Here is a 27108-nt window from a genome sequence, read left to right as displayed (position 1 = left end):
GAATGTAAAATGCCCTCCAATTCATTCTACTTCTATTGGATAGGTGGCATTTTGGGCTTTCTTTTATTGCCATTTTTATATGCACAGGCTGTCTAATGTCTTCCTGGGTGTTTATTTCTTGACATGCTAGAAAAGAAGTAAAGGAGGACTACTTTTTAGGGTAAGCACAAAGCTTTTATCAGTAGACTAAGGCCTTTTAAATCCCAGTGCTGGGAAAAACTGTTGGAGACTGTCCTTAAATATGCAACAACACAAATAACAAGACATTTAACAAGCCATATGTTTGTTGTATGATATAACCATCTGAGGGGGATTGGTTTCATGACCCCTCCCCATCCACATGACAAAATTTTTAATTACTCAAGCCCCTTATGTTAAATAGGTGAAGTCTTTTCATGTAGCCTAGGCACATTCTCTTGTATACTTTAAATCATTTATAGATTACTTATAATACCTAATACAATGTAAATGCTATGTAAATAGTTGTTATAGTGTATTGTTTATTTGTATTATTTTATTATTGTGTTTTTTTCAAATATTTTCCATCTGCTTTTGGCAGAATCTGTAAATGCAGATTTTCAAATTATCCATCACATATTTTGAAACTACTGAGGTTTACACCCCACTGAGATGCTGTTTCATTTCTTACCTCAACTTGGTTGTAATGTGGATAAAAATATCATATTTTATTGTTAGCATCTGAAATGTTCTAATAATGAACTACCTAGTAGTTAACCTTATACCTTCTAAGATATTTATATTTCTTAAAAATTAATTTAAAAGTTATCACTCCCATGTAGACTTACAAATGAGATATTTTCCCATCCAGGTCCTTCATCTGAGACCCAGGCAGAGATCCATGTGTTTCACTTTAGATTCCACTTTTTTTTTTTTTAAAGACAGAGTGTCGCTCTGTCACCCAGGCTGGAGTGCAGTGGTGCGATTACGGTTCACTGCAGCCTTAACCCTACAAGCTCAAGTGATCTTTCTGCCTCAGCCTCCTGAGTTGCTGGGACTACAGATGCACGTCGCCATGTCCAACTATTTTTGTTTGTTTGTTTGTTTGTTTGTTTGTTTATAGAGATGAGGTTTTGCTATGTTGCTCAGGCTGGTCTCAAACTCCTGAGCTCAAGTGATCCTCCTGCCCCAGCCTCCCAAAGTACTAGGATTACAGGTATGAGCCATCATGGCTGGCCTGATATAATTTTAGATGTGAATGTAATAATGCATTTTTAACTCACCATAAAAGTACATTGCACATTATCCAATTCTATTTCAATTAAGACAAGGCTAGAGATACATATAATACTGAGAGGAAAATGAGGCAGTCGTTATCCTGACTGAACAGATGAGAAAGCTGTTTTAGAATTTGTAAATTGTTAGTTTTCTAAATGTTACTCTATCATTTTATCCAATAAAATTGCTCAAATTCACACAATTCATGGCAGAGCTGAAACTAGAAACAAAATTTCTCAATACCTTGACCCTCATTCTAGTACCTAGTAGGTTTTGACCACTAAGAAAGTAAATAATCTTAAATACAAATGTTGAATAGGGAAAAATAAAGAAACTTTTATTAAGTTTTAATTCTCTGGCCTTTTCGTGCTCAGAGGTTGTCAGGGTTTATCACTTGTTAGTAATCATTTGTTGTAATTTGGTGTGATACAATGAAATGAGTTATTACGAGCTGTGCAACTTCAGGAAAGTTACCTAACTTTTGATATCTGAAAATGGGGATAGAAAAAGCCTACACCAGAGAATTGATATAACAATTGATGATAATGGCTGCAATGCATACTTACTGGTACAGATTGGGAATGATCAGTGATGGCTATTCTTGTTAACATTACCTTTGAAATTAGTATTATCATTCATGTATTCGATGGGCTAAATAAGTCTATTGTTAGGAAAGAAACCACTAAGAAGTATGCTTGCAAAAACAGAAGGAGCTAGATCAGACATTAAAAAAACAAAACAGTATAATTATTAATTTATCTTTTTACCCAGAGTGCATTGGAGAGGGTTTCTGGCAGCAGAATTTGCTATAGCATCATATTTATCACCTATCTGGTATTGACCTCATGTTTTTTGTTTTTTGTTTTTTGTTTTTGACGGAGTCTCACTCTGTCGCCCAGGCTGGAGTGCAGTGGCGTGATCTCGGCTCACTGCATGCTCTGCCTCCCAAGTTTATGCCATTCTCCTACCTCAGCCTCCCAAGTAGCTGGGACTACAGGCTCCCACCCCCATGCCCGGCTAATTTTTTTTTTTTTTTTTTTTTTCAGTAGAGACGGGGTTTCACCATGCTAGCCAGGATGGTCTCAATCTCCTGACCTCGTGATCCGCCCGCTTTGGCCTCCCAAAGGGCTGGAATTACAGGCGTGAGCCACCACGCCCGGCCGACCTCATGTTTTAAGCATTAGAAAATGACCTGGCTGGTCGTTTGGGTACAGTATGTGTATGTCCTTCAGGACGTGGGGTTTTGTGGTTGCCTTCAGGCTCAAGTTTCTGGAAGACTCCTTGCATGGGCTCCAGACCTCTGCTGGCCCCTTGGTCCTCGTATTTTCTCTGGGTCCACCTGAAAATACAAAGGACTTCTCTGCAACCCGCCAGAGTCTTTGGGGCTTCTCCAGGATAATTCCCTTCTGCCATTACCACATCTACTTCTAGGCCTTGATTGATAGAATACCTTGCCAAAAATCAAGATTTCTCTGAGAGGCTTTCAGATTTCCCTGTAAATGTGGCACCAACACTGGTATTTTCTGAATTCTCCAGTCTTATCTGTGGGTATGTTCTTAGATTCAGCTCTGTTGGGGAGGAAGGCCACCCCAGCTGCCTCTTTTTATTTTTCCCTCTTTCTAAACTTTTCCTCCAAGCATCTGAATGGTTTTCTGTTTTCTGTGTTTCAGGAATTTCCCTTAAGGCATTTATTTGCTTTTCTGCAATATACTCTATGGTACCTAGGCATCTCCCACCTAATGTTGAAATGTGGAAACATTGACAGTTTTTAAATGTTATTTGTTTTCAAAAAATTTTCAAACCAAAAAAAAAAAATCTAATTTTATGATCTCACTATGGACTTTAAAAAAAATTTAGCAGATCCGAAACTGAACAGGACTACACATTTATCAAACGCGCTCAGCCATAGATTCAGTGGGTAGGAAAATCAAGAAACAACAAGGACAGAGATAGTACCTGAGACAAAAATACACTGAGACCATGAGTAATTATGATGACAGAGAATGAAAATACACAGGTTTAACCTCAAACGTTTCATCCTCATTGTATCTAAGAATGTAGAAGCCACTTCTTCTCAAACCCAGAAAACTTAATACAATTCTTCAAACTCCTGACTTACTGAGTTTCTTTTCCTGTGCAAACGTGTTATTCTGAATGACCATTTATATTTTACTTTTCTGAAGCAATCAGCTATTAGGGTTGTCCTTGTATTCACTTAAGCATCACTGTGGGAAACATTTTATATTGCATTAATTTTAACCACTATCTCCTTCCTGGTATCAACCAGACTTTCAAAGAAACAGATCCTTGGGCCTATAGCTAAAGCCATGGCCAGTAAAAACTTGTTTGTTCCTCTTGTGTAGACATTCTGATTTGGGAATTAAACCTACACCTGCTTCTCAAAACGTTTTTGTTTACTAAGTGATTTTTTGTGGCTTGGTCAAAAAGAGCTGAATCTAGTAACCAATGAGTGACTACTCAAACTACTTTTTTCAATGGAAAATTTGCATCTATCTAGCATAGGGTAAGGTGGTAGGGTACATACCTTTCCCTGATCCAAATCACGAAGGTAACCAAGCTGTAGAAAACACTTTGATGTCAAAATAAAAAGTGTCTTACAGTCTCCAGCAGCACTTTGAGTCTTTAACAAGACTCAGGATTATATGACCATCGTAAAGACTGCCATGTTATAAATTTGTTATAAAATAGGTTGTTTTCTTCCAGTCTGGATGGGTTTAATGTAATCTATACACATTCATATCTCATTCCTTATTTGACCAGTGAGGCACATGTCAGCATAGTTCCTGGGCTTACAGTTGCTTGCTGCCACTCACCCACAGAGCAAAGCAAAGATTCACACAAAGTGCTAACTTGAAGAGTTCTTGAATAAGTCATCTAGTCATGAAAACACCTCTAAATTCACAAAAAGTAAAATTTCTCTCTTGTGATAATGTTAACATGAGGAGGAAGGAGCAGATTATTGGATTTATGATATTTATAAGAAATTAATTCTAAATGAGATTACTAATAGCAATTAATAAGGTATGATTAACAGCACCAACCTGTGTACCAGTGCTATGGAAATACCCACCATTTTGTGTAGCATAAAGGCCTCATATACGCCCGCTAGATTTCTCTGTCTTTTATTCTTCACCCCTGCAATACTCCGCTGTCTTACTCCGGCCCATGTTTTACCCCTTCTTCCTCTCTAGAATAACATGTTCTCAAGAGACAAGCTTGATCTATCTTGTTCCTAAAAGACATTCCTGCTTTGATATTGACTTATTATAGATGCCCCCAAAATATCAATAGAAATATTCTATAGTAGAGGCATTAGAGATTTTTTTTAAATTTTTTGCTCTTTAATTTAGTAGTAAACCAGATAATCAGAAATCCACATGTATATGAGCAGCATTAATTGGCAACAGTGGTTACTTGATAGCATCCCTGTTAGACAAGATCTCAAGTGTTTATTCTGAATTCTTTAATCTTTTTTATAATCCTTCACAATGCTCTGGTTTCATCATAGAATTATAGTGCTGTTCAGTGTGGAGAGCTAAAATGTTTTATATAACAATTTGTTGTATTCCATTTTGATGACATTGGCTGTCTGATACAAGAATACCAGTTATACGCCTGCAGAAGTTAATGACAGAGGCCAGGGGGCTGAATTCAATTGGACTTTCAATGCCTATGAGCTACAGAATTAGCATCTATCAAAATTTTGTAAAAATACCTTAAGTGTTTAGTTTCTGTATTTGGCCTGTAGACTGGTGAATATCAGAGATGAATTGCAGTTCTTAAGTTAGTATGAATGACTCTCAAGGTTATTTCAATGACAAGTCATCATATGTATTATATATGTATTATATACACATACATATATGTTTATATTATATGCAATATATTTAACAAATTTTGACTGGTTTCTGTAAAATTTATGGCAGAATCTTTATTCTTGGGGTCATTATTTTATTTTTAATTTTTCTGAGTACATACTAAGTGTTTATATTTATGGAGTACATATGATATTTTGAAAGAGGCATACAATGCAAAATGATCACATGAGGGTAACTGGGGTATCCATCGCCTCACGTATTTATCCTTTCCTGCATTACAAATAATCCAATTACACTCTTCTACTTATTTTAAAATGTACAATATATTATTGTTGGCTACAGCCACACTGTTGTGATGTCAAATACTAGAACTCATAACTCATTCATTCTGTCGAATTATATTTTTGTTCCCATTAACCATCTCCACTTCTTTCAACCCCCACTACCCTTCCCAGGCCCTGGTAACCATCCTTTTAGTCTCTATGAATTCAGTTGTTTTAACTCCCACAAATAAGTGAAAACATGTAAAGTTTGCCTTTCTATGTCTGGCTTATTTCACTTAACAATATGACCTCCAGTTTCATCCATGATTTTACAAATGACAGAATCCCGTTCTTTTTTATGGATAAATATTCATTGTATACATATACTACATTTTCCTTATCAATTTGTCTGTTGATGGACACTTAGGTTGCTTCCAAATCTTGGCTATTGTGACTAGTGCTTCAATAAACATGGAAATGCAGATACCTTCTTGATATATTAATTACCTTTCTTTGGGGTATATACATACTAATGGATTGCTGGATCATACAGTCGTTCTATTTTTAGTTTTTTGAGGAACCTCCAAACTGTTCTCCATAGTGGTTGTACTAATTTACATTCCCACAGTGTACAAGGGGTTCCTTTTTGCCACATTCTCACCATCACTTGTTATTGCTTGTGTTTGGATAAAAGGCATTTTAACTGGAATGAGCTGATATCTCATTGTAGTTTTGATTTGCGTTGCTCTGATGATCAGTGATGTTGAGCAGCTTGTCATATACCTGTTTGACATTTGTATGCCTTTTTTGAGAAACGTCTTTTCAGATCTTTTGCCCATTTTAAAATCAGATTATTATACTTTTTCCTATTTAGTTGTTTGAACCCCTGTATGTTCTGGTATTAAACCCTTGTCAGATGGACAGTTTGCAGATATTATCTCCTAATTCTGTGGCTTGTCTCTTCACCTTGTTGATTGTTGCCTTTGCTGTGCAGAAGCTTTGTAACTTAATGCGATCCCATTTGTCCATTTTTGCTTTGGTTGCCTACGTTTATGGGGTATTACCCAAGAAATCTTTGTCTAGTCCAATGTTCTGGAGAGTTTCTTGGGATCATTATTATTAAAAGTTAATTGCATTGTGAGGTCTAGTGAGGTGGAGGTTGAGGTAGAAATAGGATATATTACTTGATCTTTGAGAGACTTGGTTTGTTTCTATAATATGGTTAGGAACAAGGATTCTGGATCTGGACTGTCTGGGTCTAAATTTCATTCTGGTACTTACTACGTGAGCTCAGTTTCTTCATCTGAAAAATGGGGACCCTAATTTGATGAGAGTCACTATGCTGTACAGCTCCACAGACATTGTACTTTAATGAATATTATAGTGGGAATTCTGTAGCAGTGGGCCTTTTCTACTATCTCAGCAGGTTGTTATGAGGATTATATGAGTAAAGTGGTTAAAAGAGTGTCTGACTAAACACTCTGTGTTCATCATTATTTTTGAATAAAAGTGGTTTTAATGATTATTACACCTTAAAAATTAATAGTGCATTCTAGTTCTAATTTTAATGATATCTAATGATGAAATTTTCCCCCACACTACTCTAGTTACTTGCACTTGTTTTAATAAATACGTTTCCAACATATTAAATGGAGTTCATTAATCTTAGAATAATATTGTATTGCAGTGCTTTACCAAAGCATTGTGGAGCCTGAGGCAAAAGGAAAAATCAGTAATACTGATTCCATGTTTATTTAAAATGTTAATACCTTGTTCATTGTGAAATTTTTCTTATTAAGTTTTAAAAATATTTCATTGAAATATTTCTCATGATATGAGATTTTAGCATCCTCTTTTATATTTTGTTCCTAAGTGAGTACCTCACTTATCTCACTCCTCACCCAAGTTCTGGCCCTGCTGTTTTGGGCTTCATCAGTTACAATGAAAAAAATGGTCCCAATCTGCATGTGGTTAGTACATCTCTCTTCTCTTATTGACTACAGGAGTCTGTAATCATCAAATCTAACTCTAGAGCCCTGAAAACTGATGTGTTGAATGTTTTTCATCGTAGTGTTAAACCTCATTCTTTATTCTCCAGTTACAAGGCAACTTAGAAAATCTTACAGAATTCTTGACATTCAAAACAATGTTTATACCTTCTTAAAATATAGTCTGGTAATTTGGTCCTAAGAGTGAAGTGAGTACAAAACAAGTGTGACACTAAATCAGAGTGCATAGGACAGACAGGGGAATAACAATTATCCTGAAATCAAGGGAGAAAGAGAGTGGGATGAAACCTAAGAGGGATTTTTTGTTTGTTTGTTTGTTTGTTTTTTACCAGTAGTGTTAAGAGAACCAAAACTAGTTAATGAGGCACTTGGTCTAAAAAGAGAAAAGGAATAAGGGGTCCCTTTACTTCTATACACGAAAGACGTGATGATGAGATTGAGAAAGTGTGCCCAGAACCCCTAGGGCTGAATAAGTAAATAGGAACTCAGCTAATATCCCGTGGGGTGGGTAGCATGCACCAGAATTGCATCTGTGATTCTGGAATCAAGCTAGATAAAAGCTGAGTTGGATCCCTGCTGAGTCACCTAGTCACTGTGTAATTTGGACAAAATACTTAAATTCTCTGAGCTTTAGTATGGAGATAAAAATGTCTACTTGATAAGACTGTTGTGAGAAATAAAAGTTTGTTGTTCAACAAGCATGGGACACAGAGAAGGTGCTTGACGGTTGCTGTTGGGTGCTATGATTCACATTAGCATTATGGCTGGGTGCAGTGGCTCATGCCTGTAATCCCAATACTTTGGGAGGCCGAGGCAGGTGGATCACCTGAGGTCAGGAATTTGAGACCAGACTGGCCAACACAGCGAAACCCCGTCTCTATTAAAAATACAAAAAAAAAAAAAAAACTGGGTGTGGTGGCGGGTGCGGGTGGTCCCGCCTGTTGGGGGGGCGAGGCATGAGAATCTCTTGAACGGGGGGGGGGTTGGGAGAGCGGAGAGCGCCCCCCCCCACCCCCCAGGGGGGGACAGAGCGAGACCCCCCCCCAAAAAAAAAAAAAAAAAAAAAAAAAATTATACGAGGCAACATAAAAGCTAATCAAAGGCAATTAGAGGCAAAGGGGATGTAGCTGGCCAACCCTAATGAACTATCTACTGGGGGCTTGTTCAGCACAGAACCAGAATAGTAGACACAGCCAAGTGGCTAGGCATGAAGTGAGGAACATGTGTTTATGTAGCCACCAAGAGGTGGCCAACCTAGTGTTGGGTCAGCATCACTGTGCTAATGAGCAGAGCCCTCCCCATTTCTGAATACAGCAGGAAAATGATACTAAAGAACATCCACTGGTGTCCCAAGAATGCAGGAGCCTTCAATAAGCCAGTATTGACAGAAACTACATCTAGGAGAGGAGAAATCAAGAACAAGCCTGACTCAGGACATCGCTCTTCCAGACAGGGAGAGGGGCTGGGACATGGTCTGGCCAAGTGCAGGTTATTGAAGGGAGGAGTTGATGACAGTTATACTTGGAAGGAGATGACTGCAAATGCCTTTTATTCCACACAGTTTGGAGAGTCATGTAGTGATGACAAATAGGCTGGTATTATTCACTTTAATTGCTGAAAGATACATTTTCATCCTTATTTTCTCAAAGTAGTGTTTAGTTAAAAAAAAAAAAAAAACTTTTCCATTTTTTTTTCATACTATTGTACTACTGAGTAAAATTTTATATATATATATATATGTGTGTGTATATATATATATATATATGTGTGTGTGTGTATATATATATATATGCATTTAGGACTTTTCAGAACTCAGAAGGCATGTCAGGACATTTTTTGGTTCCCAGTCAGAGTAAATCAATCTGGTAACCAATGCTTATACAATGTCTATGTATCTGGCCAAATCATTTAAAAAATATAGCCATCTGGATATTTGGTCTAGGAAGCTCAGTCACTGCTATGGTCATTTACAAATATGCAATGATTGCTTTTTTATTGAAGTGAATAAACCGATTTTATGTTTTGATAATTTATTAACAGATTTTCATAAGGAAAAAACATGTGTGAAATTACATGAGACTATTTTCTGTTTATTTTTTATTTTTATTTTTTTAGGAGCTAGTTGAATTTTCTCAGCAATCCAAAAATGTGTGCATACTGTCATCTGCCAAAACCAGAAGGTCCCATTCCTGTGTCTCTCCTAAAGTTACGAGGCATTTCCCCCTTCCATTCTTGAGCTACCTGAGCTGCCTGGATCTAGCATTCATTTAATCTTGGACACCAAAGTCAGTTTTCTTTGGATTGTGTGAGAATTTGTGCTTTGCATTTTTTATTTTACTGAATTTTTGTTGGCAAAAGCTCTGCACCTGCCTGGGAGCTGATTGAGCTTCCGTAGAGCCAATATGTTTCTCAGTTCTCCAATTTAAATGCTGCCAAAAATTTTCTAACGTGTGCCATGAGAAATTCAGTAGCACATAAAACCCCATTCATTAAATAAACAGTTAACTAAGCAACCCCTGGCAAAAAGCACAACCCATCTGACATCTGAATCATGTGGGACTTTCCAAAGAAAATAATTAAAGAATAGATTAAAAAGAAATACCCTACTGCTTAGCAGTTATAATTGAAAAATAACAGTTCTCAACCTGGGATCTCTATAATTTTTAGAGGCCTTTTAGTGAGAAATGAACAACAGTTACATGTGTTCAATATTTCAGCAAACCTAGAAAAGGTCGTATACTTAGCCCACCCAGTATAAGCTAAATAAAACAACTATTTGCATCCAGCTGTAATTCCATCAATTTAGTATCATTATACAGACTGCCTCATTCTGTCAATTATATGCCTGTAAGAAAATTAAAATAAAAAATGTTACTTTAAAAATACTATTTGTTTAGCAGATAAAGTCAAAATGTAGTTTCAGAGAGATAAGAGATAAAATTATGAAATTTGAAAAGTATTTATGTCAGCATTAAGATTTGAGTGTGATTACAGAATGCTTCTTTGCTTTCAATAGTAGTCACTTACTGATTCAAATAATGAACACTCCCCTCTTAACCATTTAAGATCTTAACACTTAAGACCTTACACAATTAAGATCATAATGGCAACAACAATGACTACCCTTTATTTAGGTACCCAAGATCAAGTGCTTATGTACTTAAATAACATTGCAAAATAAGTTTTCATAATCTCATTTGATAAAGAAGGAAATTATTTCAGCAAGAATAAGCAACTTGGCCAAGGCAGTACAACTAGTTATGTAGAAATGCAGGACTGTAAACCTGGGACTGTTTGAATATGTGTAAATATAAATCTTATAACACATTGTTTTTATCAAATTAAAAATTATAGAACAGACTTACACAACTTCTCAGGAACAAGTCTACTTTGAAAAATGTTCTCATTGCAGGTGCTAAAAACATCAGCACTGGCTGTCATAAATGCCACCTTTTCCTGCTTCCTTTGCAGGCTCTTAGGTGGATGTGTGGTTGAGCAGTAAAGGCAGGCAGCCAGGGAAAGAAAGGGGATTCATGCAATTTGGGTAATCCACAAACTGAATAACCAGCTCTTGAAACATCAGGTTGAGGAAGCATAGAAGTCTTACAGTTTTTTATTGCTTTAGGGAAATTAACCGTCATAAAAACAGTCCATACAAAGAAAACCGGTAAATTAAGCAGTCCATTCCAGGCTCTGGAGGCCAACATTCAGATTCCATCTTGTTCACTATTGACTGACTCTGAACAATCACGGTGTGACCTCAGGCAAGTACCCTCACCTCTTGAAGAGAGCCACCATTAAAGTGGAGTCTGAGGTCGCTCCACTTTCTTCTTCACTGAGAATAATTCATCTAATTCACCAGAAAACTCCAATATACTGGCCACCTACTCCTGGTGTTTTACTGCAAGGAACTCTACCAGGACCTATGATTATTGGAATAGAATTAGTGCACTTACAACTACATTCACTGTTGTTGTTGTTTTCTTTCTGATTTAATCTATCTCTGTAGTTGTATATCTATCCTCCAACTAATAAGTTATTGTTCTGGCATGAGGCCAGATTCTCTGGTCTGATAAAATCAAAATTATAAAACTCATTTATGGATTATAACTTTGCAAATAATTATAATAACAGGAATGTAATTCTAAGCAAGATATAATTTCCTTGGTCTATTGTAAAGTCCCCTTAAGTAAATTTGAATGTATAACCTGCTATGTTTTAGAAAGCTAGATCAAAGCAACTTGTGATATATATTTATTTTGTCAATACAGAAAACAAAAAAGTTTATAAGCGATGGTCATTTAAAAATATTCTATGATTGCTATTTTTATTGAAGTGAATAAACTGATTGTATCTTTTGATAATTTATTAACAGATCTTCATAAGGAAAAACGTGTGAAACTACATGAGATGTTTATAATGTTTATAACATATAAACATTATAAGCTAATTAATGTTAATGGGTTGGTTGATTGGAAGGAGCCTAACACACATTAGAATATTTTATAAAGCTGTGACAATTAGGTGAAATGGAAGTAGAACAAGAAAAAATAAACATCAATAAACCAGAATTGAGTGCTCAGCCATAGAATTTCATATATGTAATAATTTAATATGTGGTAGGCCTTACAAATCAGAAAAATAATTGTTTAAAAATTGTGTTCCCCTGAGTGTTGAAGTAAGAGAAAAAAAAGGACAAAAAATGTGCTGGTTCAAATAACTATTTGTGGAGCAAGTCAATTTGGATTTTCACCTTAAACAGAAGATAACATTTTCAATGGATTAAAAATAATACATATATTATATACACACACATAAATATAATCAAGTAATAAATATTTTACATGAAATTATATGGTTATCCAATCTCTCTTGGAGAAATTTTTTCAAAGCTTAAAATTGATGAACATGATCATAAAGTAATAATAGATTAAAATATTGAACATCGGTATATCCAAAACAATAGATAGTATGTAATTGCAAATCAATAAGGAAAGGACATACTATATAGGAAATCTATCTATCTATCTATCTATCTATCTATCTATCTATCTATCTATCTATATCTATCATATATTTATCTAATCTATCTATAATACATGCATATATATATATATATATATATATACACTAAATGGTATATACTTATACTAATGTCTGCCTCCTTAGAAAAATGTGAAATTCAGTGGTGGATGAAATTCACTGAACTTATGAGGCTGGAGACACAAAAGAAGATGCATTGGGTAATCTAGACACATCATTTAGTGTCACTGTTTTGTTATTATCAGTTCAAATATATTTTCTTGGTACATGGGAAGATATGTTCCCCTAATAAAATAATAATAATAGTGGCTACATTTCCCCCATTGGAACTAGCAGGAGATTGAAAAGTTTTTGGATAAAGCAGATATGCTGGCTTTCTTAGCAGTATCTGCTGGCTTGGAGTAGTAGCTCTGAACCCCGAGTTATGGTGGGTTAACTTTCTGCAAGATCATGAAAGACTGATGCCAAAAGTATCTTCATCACTTTCTTTTAAAATAGCAGTGAACATTGCAAGTTTATTGATTCTAGTTAACTTCTTCAGTGTCTTTCTAAATGCTATCATTGGAGGAAATTACTGCAACTTTTACCCCCCTCAGAACTTCTATTTCTGTATTTGAACATCAACTTATTATGAAGCTAACAGAGTTTTAAAGTTTGAGTCACCTTTAAATAAGCTCCAGTTCCTTTTCTGTCATGTTGCTAAAAAGTGAGCTGCTCTTCATTTGTAATTGCTTAAGAGCATCTCATAACCCTGGACCTATGGCAGAGTTCGTTCATTGTTCTTTTTTCTTTTTTAACACAAAGTTGAAAGAACACCGAACACTGAAGTCCCCAATACATTATTTTGATTAGAGATTGATGCCAACTTGGACAGCCACCTGTCCTTTCTAAGCCTCAGTTTCCTCATCTGAAAATAAGACAATTGATCAAGTTTGCGATTTGTATTTTAAAAAGATCTTCAGCTCAGACTTCACATTACTGACATTTGTGGTTCATTTTTCCATTTATTTCCAAAAGGCATTACTGAATCACTAATGTGAGAAAAATAGACATAACTATTTAGAGAAACTCAGGTTATTCTGCTACATACTCATGTTCACTGAAAGCTTCATAAATAGAGCTGCTAACCCAAGGACAACTCAGTCTTTCAACTCCCATGAGTAACTTTTGCAGATTGCACCCAATGTTGTCTCAGTAACTTTAAGCAGTTCACTGAATGCTGGAATGAAGGAAGGACAAAGCAGGAGGGGTTTTCTTTTCCTTTTTCTTCCCCTAATTAATGGGATATATTTGGTTGTATTTAATTGAGACTAAGCAAAAATATTTTTTTCTTTGTTGCATAAACAAAATATTGTTTTTTCCCTCTCCAATTTTTAACTTTTTTTTTTTTTGTTTAAATGAAATGTCGTATGCCTTTGTGGATAAATTATACTACTGTAGTTTGATTTGCATTTTATAACAGGTTTTGGTATTTGGGTTTGGAGAAGGGAACATATTTCATTGAAAATATTCTGTACATGATCTTTGAATCAGATTAGATCAGGGGAAAAAAAGATCAATTTGCTGCCTTCCCAAAACACTCTTATTTTTCAAAATTATTTATGTATGTCTATTTAAAATTAAATTTCCTTACTGCTAAGAATTGTTTTTAAGGATGCATTAGTTTGTGAGGCTGAGACAGGTGGATCACTTGAGGTCAGGAGTTCAAGACCAGCCTGGCCAACATGGTGAAACCCCATCTCCACTAAAAATCCAAAATTAACTGAGCATGGTAGCACATACTTGTATTTCCAGCTACTCGGGAGGCTGAGGCAGGAGAATCGCTTGTAGCTGGGTGGCAGAGGTTGCACGATTGCACCACTGCACTCCAGCCTGGGCGACAGAGTGAGACGCCTTCTCAATAAATAAATAAATAAACAAACATGCATTGGACTACTTTGTACAGGGTTTGTTCATTTTCTATACTGTTCCCTATCCACTAGCCCTCCTGCAGCCACTCCATAGTTGTATGTACTCTACTGGATGCCCACCTGTCTCCTGTGGACATATCACGCTACACATGAAAATTTCTATGGAGTGACATTCCCAGATAAGCTAAAATCCTATTAGTCTCTTGGTCAGTTAAGTTCTACATTGTTTGACATTTTTGCTAGAATCATGTCCTGCCCTAGACCTTCAGTGTAAGAAAGTGAATAGCATAAGAAACTTGATTTTGGGTGGAAGATAAAGCAATAACGGGTGCAAGGATTTTAAAAAGTGACCACCTTGCTTCTATTCTGCTTTTAAGATTGTCTCCTCATGGTGGCAGGAACATGAAGGGAAATATCTAATTTTCTACTTTTATTTGATCATAAAATAATAATTTTTGAAGGCTATAGCATTTTTTCGTGGAGTGTGCCAACTTTATAAGTGCTAAAATTGGCTTTTGGGCCAAAACATTTTGGATACTAAATGAGTAGGAACATCTTTGTGCTTAAACCACATTTCTAATTTTTTGAAATTATCAAATATTGTCAATGTATTTATATTTTGTTACATCTATTTTGTTATGTTTATTAAACTAGTTTATTTTCATTGTAACATGTTCTATGGAACTAGGCATATGCACAGGGGAGTGAGTAAAATTGCATTTGATTAAGTATCCTACCATAGTATGTGTCTAAAGATGCATATCTGATTGAATTGAAAGTGTCAGAACTGAAACATAATTTCAAAATAAATAAGTTAATGTTGGGGACGAAAGTTGTAATATGCTGCACTTCCTTTTCTGAGCTCTTTCTTACCCAGATCATGGCAAAGCAAATGCAATTTACCTGCTACTTACTGGATGGCTCTTGTACTTTTCACATGCTGCCTAGTTCCTGGTTGTATTTTGACACAGTGCAGTAATATAAAGAGATGGTGCCTAGAAAGATCACAGCTAGGTGAAAATAATAATTAAATTCAGGTACTTGAAATAAATATTTTCACTCTTTTTTTTTTTTTTTTTTTTTTTTTTGACACATAGTCTCTCTCTGTCGCCCAGGCTGGAGTGCAGTGGCGAAATCTCGGCTCACTGCAAGCTCCACCTCCGGAGTTCACGCCATTCTCCTGCCTCAGCCTCCCGAGTAGCTGGGACTACCGGCGCCCGCCACCACGCCCGACTAATTTATTGTATTTTGAGTAGAGACGAGATTTCACTGTGTTAGCCAGGATGGTCTCGATCTCCTGACCTCGTGATCCGCCCGCCTCGGCCTCCCAAAGTACTGGGATTACAGGCGTGAGCCACCGCGCCCGGCCTTCACTTGATCTTAATAGAGTAAAAGCATTAACTGCATTTTAAGCAAATAAACAAAAATAAGCATTAAAGCAACAGTCCCCTTAAATAATTCTTAAACCGCACAGACTTTTAAGATACATTTTTTACATTCTGAATTACATACCTGTTGAAAAACTACAATATCATATTGGAAACAGAAATAGGTCTCTGCTATCACTGGACTTGAAAGGACATTTTAATCTGTAGATGAACAATAAATTCCTCTACTTACTTGTGACATTTGATTCACTTAGAGATATTTTAATGAGAAAAAATGAAGGAAAAGTACTGGTTTTTAGAATGCACATGTAACTCATTGAAAGGTTATCGTTTTGCCTGGTGACAAACAGCTATTTGATTGTGAATCTACTTAGCAGCTGCTGTCAAAAATGAAAATAAATTTCCTGCTGAAACAAAGATAAAGTTTGAGGTTAACGTCATTAGATATTCAAACAGGATTAGACATGATCCTGAAGAAAGACATGCAATGGCTCTGTGCCTCCAGGTATTTATTGATAAAATAGAATAATGTTACTTACTTTCTAGGTAACATTATGGTAATAGGTAATAATGATACCTATTTTCTAGGATGCATATGAGAATTAAACACATTCATATATATAAAACTCTTGTAACAGGACCTGCCAGAAAGTGAACTGGTAAATCTTAACTGATTGTTGTGGCGGCTTTGGTGATAGTGGTAGCTGATGTTGTTAGATACCACAAACCCTTTCATGGCTGAAAATACAACTCCTAGGTTAGCTAGCCTACTATGTATATTTTCTAGTTAAGGAACTTTACAGAGAAAGCCTGTTGTGGACATCTAACTGCAATGTAAATATCAGCATGAAAAAGGAAGTCCCAATCTGCTGAGTACCTTTGATCCTGCTGATCTCAGCACTATTTAATTCTCTTAAATATGAGAGCAATCAACTACTGTCTACCTTCTTAGCTGTTGCCTTTGTTATGACAATTAAATTGTGTAGCTCCATCCATTCAATGTAAGAATAAGAAATGTTATTTATAATATTAATAAAAACAGTGAATATTTACTTGAGCACTTACTCCATGCTAGGACCCATTATTAGCACTTTAACTAAAATATAATTTATTATTTACAGTAACCCTAATGTGGTAGATATCATTGTCCTTTACGAATAAAACACTGTGACTTGGCAAGGTTGAGGAACTTGCACAAGGTTACAGGTTTGCAAATGGGTGAGCTGGAATTCTCTCTGAAATCTGATTTGAGAATCAAATTCTTAGGCCTCACTCCTTATTATCTGCAAGTATGAAAGAGAAAACCAAGATAGATTAAAATATGAGCCTTTCATGTTCTCTCAGGGAGGGTCATAACAAAGTCTAAATATCTAAATAACACCAACTTTGGTGCTTATTTCACCATCCTGCATATTACCATAGTTAAGGAATGAAGAGTCTTCACCATGCATGTTAATGAAGTTAAGACCCTCATTGTAATTTCCAAACTGAAGCATATATTTATATAAAAAAGTCATTATCTGAGTGGCAAATATTTTCACACTGAATTTCACATACTCCCACTCTGTTGAAAGAGCCTTATCTATCAGTTACCAGTGCTTCAACACCATCTGTACAAAACTTAGATAGATATAATCCTTGAGGCATGTCTGTGTACCTGAAGATGCAGTGAACATTCTCTTTACTAATGGATTCATGTTTCAGTATACCTGAAAGTAGAGAACAATATCCTGGCATCAAAAATCGCAACTGGAGAAAGCCAGAAAGGGGGCAGGAACCATAGAGCATCTTTTATGTCTGTCCCAAATCACACAAATTAAGGGTAAAAAAGCTCAAGAATTTATAGATATGGCATGCCTTTCCTTTATAGATGTCAGTTTCCAAAATTAAGAAACTGAGACAGAGAGAGGTTAGGGACTTGGCTTAGTAATAGCTTTGAGATTGAACCAAGTTAATATGCAGACAATTAAGCTCCTATTGTTTAAGTTATTTATTTTTTTTTTCTCTGCATTGCTGTCATGTTTTCAGGATTATCTTTAAGATCAATGATAATACTCAGTGATTGTCTTCCTCAAAGGTGAGCTCTAGGAATGTGAAGACACAAACATATTACTCCCTATTCTTGCATATTAACATGGAAGGGAAACTTTAAAAATTCTAACAAATGTTTGAGGAAATGGAAAATAAGCCCATGCAGCAGGGAAGTAAAATTCAACATTTTGAATCACTCTTCAAAAAAAAAAAAAAAAAAAAAATCAGTGTCCCCAAAGAAAACTTGGTTCTATTAAACAGATGCAAATGAGTGTGCACAAATATCATCAATTGTTATGATGATACAGTATATAGAAATGTGTTCAAAAGTGAAACATGCAAATTGCCACTTTTGACATAAGAATAAAAGATGTATGAATAATTCTAAGGTGTTCCCATGATCGAGTGCCACATTATTTCAGAAGGAAGCAAAAATAGCTTACACATGAATTTTTAGAAGAGTTAGAATACTTACTAGTTACTCATTATTCTAATTGAACTAGATTCAGTTCATTTTAAGAGTAGGTCTAACTTTAGAAAAGTAGGGTAATTATAAAATCTGGATCACATGAAATAGTAGTATAAATATGAGAGCCATAGGCCTACCAATGCAAAATTGCTTTTCCATTTTCTGGAGCAGCCTTTCAAAGTGTACAAAATGGGAAGAAAAAAAATACACACTGTGCTTCTCCTCAAGACAGTTCTTGTAGGAAAGACATAGTTATTGTATCTGGAGATAGTTATTTCCTACAAGAACTATCTTGAGGAGAAGCACAGTGTATATTTTTGTGTATAAACCTCTGGAGAGTTTTAACTCAGGCATTCTTCATTCTAAAAGGAATTTATACCCCACAAAATGTGTTTGAAGATGAAATTTCCCAATGCATGGGCCAGCTTGTCAATTATGAACTGGATATGTACATAAATTTATGCTTTTTCCTCGAGAAATAGGGCAAAATAGTAACTAGTTTATGAGATTGGTCCGCAATATCATATTCTGCTGTATTTTAATTGTAGGTCTAAATATTATTATTTACAAAAGCCTATAATGTAGGAAATGGGTTTGAAAAGGTGAAGGAAGAATTTTATTCAACTATAAACAAATATTTATTGAGCATCTACTCTGTGCCAGCTACTAATCTTGGTGCTGCACTGTGGTGAGCAAGGTTCTTGCCAGTATAAAGCATATAAAGTGTTGATGCTGGTGGAGATACTTTTTTTATGAGAGATGCATGGCTAACCTTAAGAAATTTTACCCAGGGAATTATCCCTACTTCTATTTTTTTTTACATCTTCCTGAACCTTTTCATCACCAAGACACCTGATTCAGTTATAAGATTAAGTCTCATTGAAATCCTTGCCCAGACTTAGACTGCCCCTCATTCTTCAACTTTATGGTGGCTGATGTCAGATTCAAGAGACAATATACCAGGGATAAAACCCACTTGTTCATGTCAGAAACACTCAATTCTGTTACAGTGGTTCTATTATAGGTATGAGTGTTAGCATTGATCAACAGAGGCATCATTTGGGTCTGAAAATACTTATTCTTGATCAATATCTGTATCAAAAGAATGCCCACATACTAGAATATAAATCAATAGGAAAAAGGAAAAATAATATAGGTTTGAGTCGCATGAAAGTCACAGTGAGAAGTGATAAAACTTGGAAAATCATCCTTGAAAAGCATTTTCCCTGCCTCTAAAGATCGCCAAAGAAAGGCAATCCTAAATAAATGTTTCTAAGATTTAATAGATCTTTCTCTTTTCAAAAAAAGTATTCTTAAGAATTAGTGTAATTCCTTTTTGTTATTGCTCAAGTTCATTCTCTCTTCTTTTGTTGTCAATAGATGCTTGTTAAACCATTGTACATATTTGTTCAAAGAATAAGATATCATGTTCTTTATTATAATCCTTCTTCAAGATAAAGGTAAACTGAAACACCAGGCCCAGCATTGGAAAGATGTGACTTATTAATTGGCACAAATAATGTATGAAAACCCATTATATGTGTGGGCTTAATTTCTATACGTTTTCTTATCATGGATAAATTTAGAACTAAAATCTATGTCTATTAGATGATGATAAAGCGATGATTTTTATTATCATGTATTTTATGTAGTTAATATTTATTTAAATCTTACAGTGTGCTTGGCATTGGAATGAATGCCTTTATGTAGATTTTCCCACTTATATGTATTTTCTTATTTAATTATTATATTAATAATAATTATGTGAAGTATTATTTTCCTTTAAGGGAGTGAAACAGGCTTACAGAGATTTCTCAGTTCAGTAAATCTGGAGCCAGAATTTGAACTCAGGAAGTCCAATACCAGAGCATGAACTCTTAATTACTCTGAAAAATAAAGTATCCATTAACAAATCCTATCAGGAAACTCATCAGTCATCTGCTGGTTCAGTTGGCCATGGGTTTGGAATAACTGCTGTGTTGACTTGGTTGACTTCATAGCACTAATTAGATACAGGCTGTCTTATTTTTCCTGTTATATATATTATATAAAACACCCTTGCCATTCCTAAAAATGAAAAACAAAACATGCATGTGTGTGTATACGTATACATAATATATGTGTGTATATATGTACATTTTTACATGTGAATGAATAAATCTAGATTCTAGTAACTTTGGGAGCTTTGAAATCTATAGAATCCCTTCTTAAAAGAACCTAGATAGTTATGTGGACCTAGATAACTAATTCACCCTTAAGTCAATATGGTCTATGTATTTTAGAAATATGATTATCCACTGTATGCTTTTTGTAGAGAAAAGGTGTCCTTCTCTCTTTATCTTTATGTCAAAATATCTTTGAATTTATTAACGTGATGGGATAGCAAAAGTATGATATCATTAACCCTGTCAGTGAATGTATCCAATGTGTTAATTGGAATCCAAAAAGCCTTAGGACCATCAACAAGCACTCAGAAGTGCCCGGCCTCTTTCACTGAAGTGCCTTGGAAAATGAGAGTGCAAGACAACCCTTGCTCAGCATTTGTGTAAATTAAAAGTGAAATGGATCACCAGTAACACAGGTTGAATAGATTGAGGGGAAGCACCATATTCTACATGTGGCAGTGTCACGTTACTTAACAGTATTCAAAGGTACTGATGCAGGTCTGGGACTTTCTGTTTTATATATATATATATATATATATATATGCATACACACACACACACACACACACACACACACACACATATATATATATATATATATATATTTTTTTTTTTTTTTTGCTGAGAAATATCAGGCTGTTCTGTGCTTTAACTTATTGTGACTATCTTGCAAAGTTAATATCCACAGCAGATATATAGATAATAGAGGAGATCCAATATTTTAGGGGACTGGTATACAATGGTATCCAATTTCAAATGCTTTAATGATGGGAAAACTGAATAACGTCAATGCTTATATTTAATTTTAAAAACATCATAGAGAACTATGAAAAAAATAGCTTTTATAAGTTCAAGTCTTAGCATGTTAATGTACACATGAAATTAAAGATATATGCAGATTTTTTAATTATTTGAGTTAAATACAAGCAGTTTGTGTGTATATGCACATGCATGTGTGCGTCTGCACACACATTATTTGAATTAAATTGTTATGGTTATTGTTCTATGAATTGACACTTGAATTTTATTTGCCTGAAAAATGTTGCCTTTATACAACAAAATTAACTAAATGCTGTGTGCCTTTTTATGCTGTCCTTGCAAGTTACATGAGCTGATGACAAGTTTCAGATATTAAAATATGGACGCTGGTTTCTCACTGCTGTCCTCTGCCTCTGCCCACAGGTTGTGTATAAAAATAATGATGTGAGGCTGGAATTATCTCGACTTGCCAAGCAAGGAGATCCTAAGATGAAGATCCATGGAGTGGTGGCATTTAAATGTGAGAATGTTGCAACTTTAGACCCAATCACCTTTGAAACCCCAGAGTCTTTCATCTCTTTGCCTAAATGGAATGCAAAGAAAACAGGCTCCATATCATTTGATTTCCGTACAACAGAACCAAATGGCCTCATCTTATTTAGCCATGGCAAGCCAAGACATCAAAAAGATGCCAAGCACCCACAGATGATAAAGGTGGACTTCTTTGCTATTGAGATGCTAGATGGCCACCTCTACCTCCTCCTGGACATGGGGTCAGGTACTATAAAAATAAAAGCCCTGTTGAAGAAAGTGAATGATGGAGAATGGTATCATGTGGATTTCCAAAGAGATGGACGGTCAGGTAATGTTATCATTTTTCTATGCTGTTTATCTGGCAGAGCACCCCACCCACCCGTGCCATTCCTAAAAGTGAAAACCAAGACATATTAAAGATTTCCTGCATTTATTTCTTTAGAGTAAAAGAAATTGCCTGATATTGCTTCTGTTTCACGCCATATAAAAATCAGAAAGAGCTAATTCATCATCATAGTGGGGCATCAAAGCCCAAATGCTCAAATGTCTCCTAGAATAGCTTCTTAAATGAACTTTTATTGGGTAATCAAATGCCAAATCTTGCAGAAAATTTTGTCCTGAATTTAGCAAGTGAAAAAATTCAAAGTTTTTGTATTCCCAGTATTCTCTTATGTTACTGGATGTTTGCAGGTACTCAAAGTGGCAAATATAACATATGAAAAAAAATTAGAATGATCCAGACACAAAATCCTTACTTTGGTACAGAACACTTTAGGATGAGTCTATGGTATTAAAAACACTTTAATCAATAGAGTAGCATTTCAAGGACAGTGGCAAAGCTCTGCTGCCCTTCCAAACTGCTTCCCTTTCTGATGAAAGGTATTTTGAATTCCACCAGCAAACATTCTGCTTCCTGTCGCTGCACTTTATTTCTCTCAGGGAGGAGGGGTAAAGGTGGCAGGTAAAGTTTCCCCGAATACATCACACTTACAGCAAAATTTGGGAGTATTTTAGGGGGCTTAGTATGTTGAATAATATGAGCTTTGAGGGGAAAGAATCATCCAGGCAACAGAAATGACATTTGTGGGAATCCTGGGAAAGAGAGGGAAGGAGGGAGGAAGAGAGAGAGCAGAGAGGGTGAAAGAGGCAGACAGAGAGGGAGAGATGAGAGGGAGAGAGAAATCTGTTTTAAGTATACAACTACATTTCTTTAATTCTCTTCACCCCAGGCTCCCATGCTCTGATTGACCTACTCATACATAAATCAAATGATCTTATAATAGAAGATAACTAAATTTAGACCTATCTACTCTCCTTCTTTACTTCACCCACCCCCAGCCAACTCTAAAAGAAGCTAAATGTTTCTTTTATCTGTATATAATCTGTGATAACCATCGTCTTTCGGAAGGGCCCTGTTGAAGACCTGGGGCTGAACTCTCTTGCTCATACCCTCCTTGCATGGGCTCCCTCGGTGCTTGTTTACTCCCAGTTTCTCTGCAACTGAACTATTTTCTACTTTCCTCTTATCCCTGCTTTTTTGTTCTGCTGTTTATAGATCAAGAAGATTGTGCTTGCCTGTTTAGAAATATGATTTTTAGCTAACAAAATAAAGAAATAGAATATATGGAAATTGAGAAGGAGTTGGGAGTGAGTATGGAGAGAAGGAAAGTCAGAACCCATTGCTCTGATTCCCAGATATATCAGAGACTGTGTTTCTGATTCATTCCTCTCTGGAAACTTTGTCTCCCTAAATATTCTCACTTTCCTAAAGAAGTCTACAAAGAATTAAATTACCATTTATTATTATTATTCTTCCTCCTCCTCCTCCTCCTCTGCCTCCTCCTCTTCTCTTTCTCCTTCTCCTCCTTCCCCTCCTCCAACTCCCCCTCCCCCCCCTTCTCCTTCTTTCTGATTTAAGCTGACAAGAGTTCATTGATGGGAATGCAAAAATATAACAATAATGATAAGTGTTCCCCTCTGACTCCCTCCAGCCTATCTCTGCCAAAGATAGCAGTTAATTTGTTACATATGAACTTTCAAGCAGAAGAATTTTAATGTGTTGGGGGCATGGGCTAATCTAGTGCTTTGAAATACTAGCTTGTGGATGCTATAATTTGACTTAAGATAGATCTAGAATAAAATTTTGAAAATGACTTTCAAGAAGAGATATTTTAAATCAAATTTTATAATACCTTAAAACAAAACATTCCAAGAGTAGTGGTTCACACCTGTAATCTCCACACTTAGGATCGCTTGAACCCAGGAGTTCCAGGCCGCAGTGAGCCATGATCATACCGTTGCACTCCAGCCTGGGCAACAGAGCAAGACCTTGTCTAAAAACAGCAAAACAAGACAAAACAACCCATATCAGATTAAAAGGGTATCTTCTGAAAGTTCAGAGGAGAAAAAAAAACACCAAACATCAAATCAGTTGCTTTTCATTCACTTAGAAATGAGGTATTTTCTAACTATATTAATGTAATACATGATCAATTCAAAGTACTAGTCAATACAAAATAATGTAAAAGAAAAAAGAAAGTATTTATTATTCATTTGAAAACAATGATTTATATTTTTGGATATTTCTTTCCAGTCTTTCTTCTATGTAAATTGTATGTGTGTCTATATATGTGTGCATATGTCTCTCTCTACATGTATATGTGCATATATATGTGCATATATATATGCATATATGCATATACGCCACGCATGTGCATATACACATACTCACAGAAAACAAAATTATTTTGAATATTTTATGAGGTTTCTTATTATAAGGAGAAAGTATTGATGCAATCTAATAAATTCTCAGATAAATACTGTAATCTTCAAGCAGAATAAAATCTACTTTTTCTGTCTAAGCTCTTTAATTCATCCAAATTACCAAGAATTTATTAATTACTCTATTTGTACCCTCATTGGAGAAGGTCAAAAGTAGATGATATCTACTTTAATTTACAAAGCTCAATTCTGTATGGGAAGAACAGAAACACATTCTAAGGAAGTGTTATTTGCATCTAAGAAAGAAAATAAACAAAGCATGAGATTTTTCTTGGAATCCAATGGAAAGATCAAATTACTATGCTTGGTACTGTTTTGATGGTAAAGTACTTTTATGTGATTAAAATTTCAGATTAGTGAATTGGAACAAACAATATAAAAACCAAAGCTCATTCACTAAGCCAAGTTCTGTCCTTTATTAAATTGGAAAAAAAAAAAAAGAGAGAGAGAGCTCATATTGTGTTAGCCTAGCTCAAGGGAGTTTAATGTAATTTTAATAGCTGCAGCTGTTAATATTTTATATATATAATATTTTAATTAAGTTCCATATTTGCACACTGCATTGGTTTGGTATGGAGTAGCCTTTTAAAAATTGAATGAATGACTATACTTGCTTTTATTTTACTTAAAGGATATTTCTGATTTGGCTGGTGAAACACTAAGATTCATAGGTCACTTAAAACTAAGAAACATGGAAATTCATGAAATAATTTATTTTACCCATTTTTATGTCAGTTATATTCAGGGGCTCTAGGAAAATTATTTTTCATATAATGTGGAGAAAGGGTACTGCTATGACAAGAGGGTAACATAGGCTCCTTTCTGACATACAGATAATGAGGCCATATCTGTTGATTTGCCTGGAATATTCCTTAGCTCAATATTTTAAAAGCCTTATTATCTCTGTTATTAAAGTAAAGGGAACCCAGGCCTAAGAGCAGTTCTTTCTGCTGTTGACCATTGGTTGGCCATACTAAAGTAAATAGAAATATAATGAGACCATTATGGTCATTAATTTGCAGCCAATGTAAGTAGTGGTTATTTTGGGATAGAACTAGGGTTAAAATCATATTTGGTGGACACAAATGATTTAATTTTAATATTACCAGTTTATAAGGTTCATAATTTCCATCCCAGATAGAGAAAATTGTATTTTTTTTTTTTTATCCACAGTTTCTAGTACATTCCTGGGTATAGCAGTTGTTCAGTATATATTTGGTATAAGAAAAACTAAAGAATAAAAACATGTAAGTAGTACAGTGCCAAACAACCCCTAATGTTCTAAAAAAAATAGCAGCATCATTTTTTTACATTTGGAGAATAATGGCACTCTTTTAATTGTAAATGCAACTTTTTTAAGTTAAAGAATTTGTTTAAATTACATTACTTTCTGAAAACAGTTTATATGATATAGGATAAAAGGTGGTGTTCTCTTACTAATACACCACCATCCTCCAAGCCCAGATGTTTGAAATAACCCACTGAGAAAGTTAAATAATTATTAGAGAATGTGTAAACAAAAATGACAAGTTTTTATGAGAACGGGACTTCTATCCCTTCTTAGGTCATGAGGTCCCTATATCATTTTGCAGACATATAGGTAGCAGGAAAATCCATCAAGAAAGAAGGTGGTAACTCCTTTCTGAGGACTGGGATATGCAGCCACAGTAAGTGTGCTCTTGACAAGAACATAGGATGTCCATCTTTCTGGTGGCCTTCCCTTTGGTTCTTTGGTCTTTAGTTCACTGCAAAGAGTATATGAACCCCTTATTCAATGAGAGATAATGCCTTTATGTGTAATTTTCTAGAACTTTCTCATTTTTGGCAAAACTGATTTTAACAGGTTATTTCTAACATATGTTCCTTCTTCCAATCTGAGACATGGGGAAAAATCATTCTAATTTCCACAGTTTGATTAATTCTGCTTGGCTATAGCTGTTCTTTATGTGCAGTGCAACTTTCTTCTACTGCCTGCTCACTAGAGGATCAGCGACGTGGAAAGTCAAGTGGGCTGAGCCATAAATGGCACTTCCAGATCCTGCACTAAGCTAGCAAAGGAGGAACCATACCAAGTGCAGGCATGACTTAGTGAATCAGAATGGATGACTTAAATGCTGCAAAATGTAGATATCCTCTGTGGATAATTTAGCTACTAACAGGGCAAAATGCCTAAATCACTAGAGTTAATAAATATGATTGAAGAGGCCCATTACTTTGTAATTTTTGCAGGACTTACAGTTGAACTTTTTGTTTGTTTGTTTTTGTTGTTTTTAAACCAGTCTCCCTCTTTCCAGATTTCCCCTTTGCCTATTTTCTGGTCCCACCCTCAACACAAAACAGCTGCCCAGGTATTTAGCTAAAGCGTGAAAGGACCTACAATTAGGATGAGGTTAATGATTGTTTTCTTGGGCACAAATTTGTTTAAATTTGTGTTAAGCTCTTTGGCTCAGTCAAGGGTACCCTCAAGTATTTTTATAGCAAACTGCCAGTCTTATTTTATTTTATTTTTTTTTTGTAAACCATCATTACACATTGAAATCAAAGAGAAAACTCATTATTCTTGTCAAAGTTGGCTTGTGTACAGCAGGGTACAGCAGATTGTATCAGCGGTTATTCAAGGGTAAGCCTACATTTAACAGCTAAGAAGCCATTGAGATTTGAATTGAAGTCATAGAGTTCCC

The 27108-nt window shown here is 35.3% G+C and overlaps 1 protein-coding gene across 16 annotated transcripts in view; it reads left to right on the top strand.

Annotated features, from left to right (window-relative positions):
- NRXN1 (neurexin 1) overlaps positions 1 to 27108 on the top strand; it is a 1133364-nt gene that overhangs the window by 464087 nt on the left and 642169 nt on the right. For all 16 annotated transcript variants that reach the window (XM_025353854.1, XM_025353853.1, XM_025353851.1 and 13 more), the window contains one exon: positions 21536 to 21974. In XM_025353854.1, coding sequence (XP_025209639.1) covers positions 21536 to 21974 — 439 coding nt within the window. The remainder of the gene's footprint in view (positions 1 to 21535; positions 21975 to 27108) is intronic.

Source organism: Theropithecus gelada, chromosome 13, assembly GCF_003255815.1.
Source record: "Theropithecus gelada isolate Dixy chromosome 13, Tgel_1.0, whole genome shotgun sequence".
Classification (NCBI taxonomy): domain Eukaryota; kingdom Metazoa; phylum Chordata; class Mammalia; order Primates; family Cercopithecidae; genus Theropithecus; species Theropithecus gelada.
The sequence above is the reverse complement of the archived record's forward strand: the minus strand, read 5'-3'. Positions and strand labels throughout refer to the sequence as shown.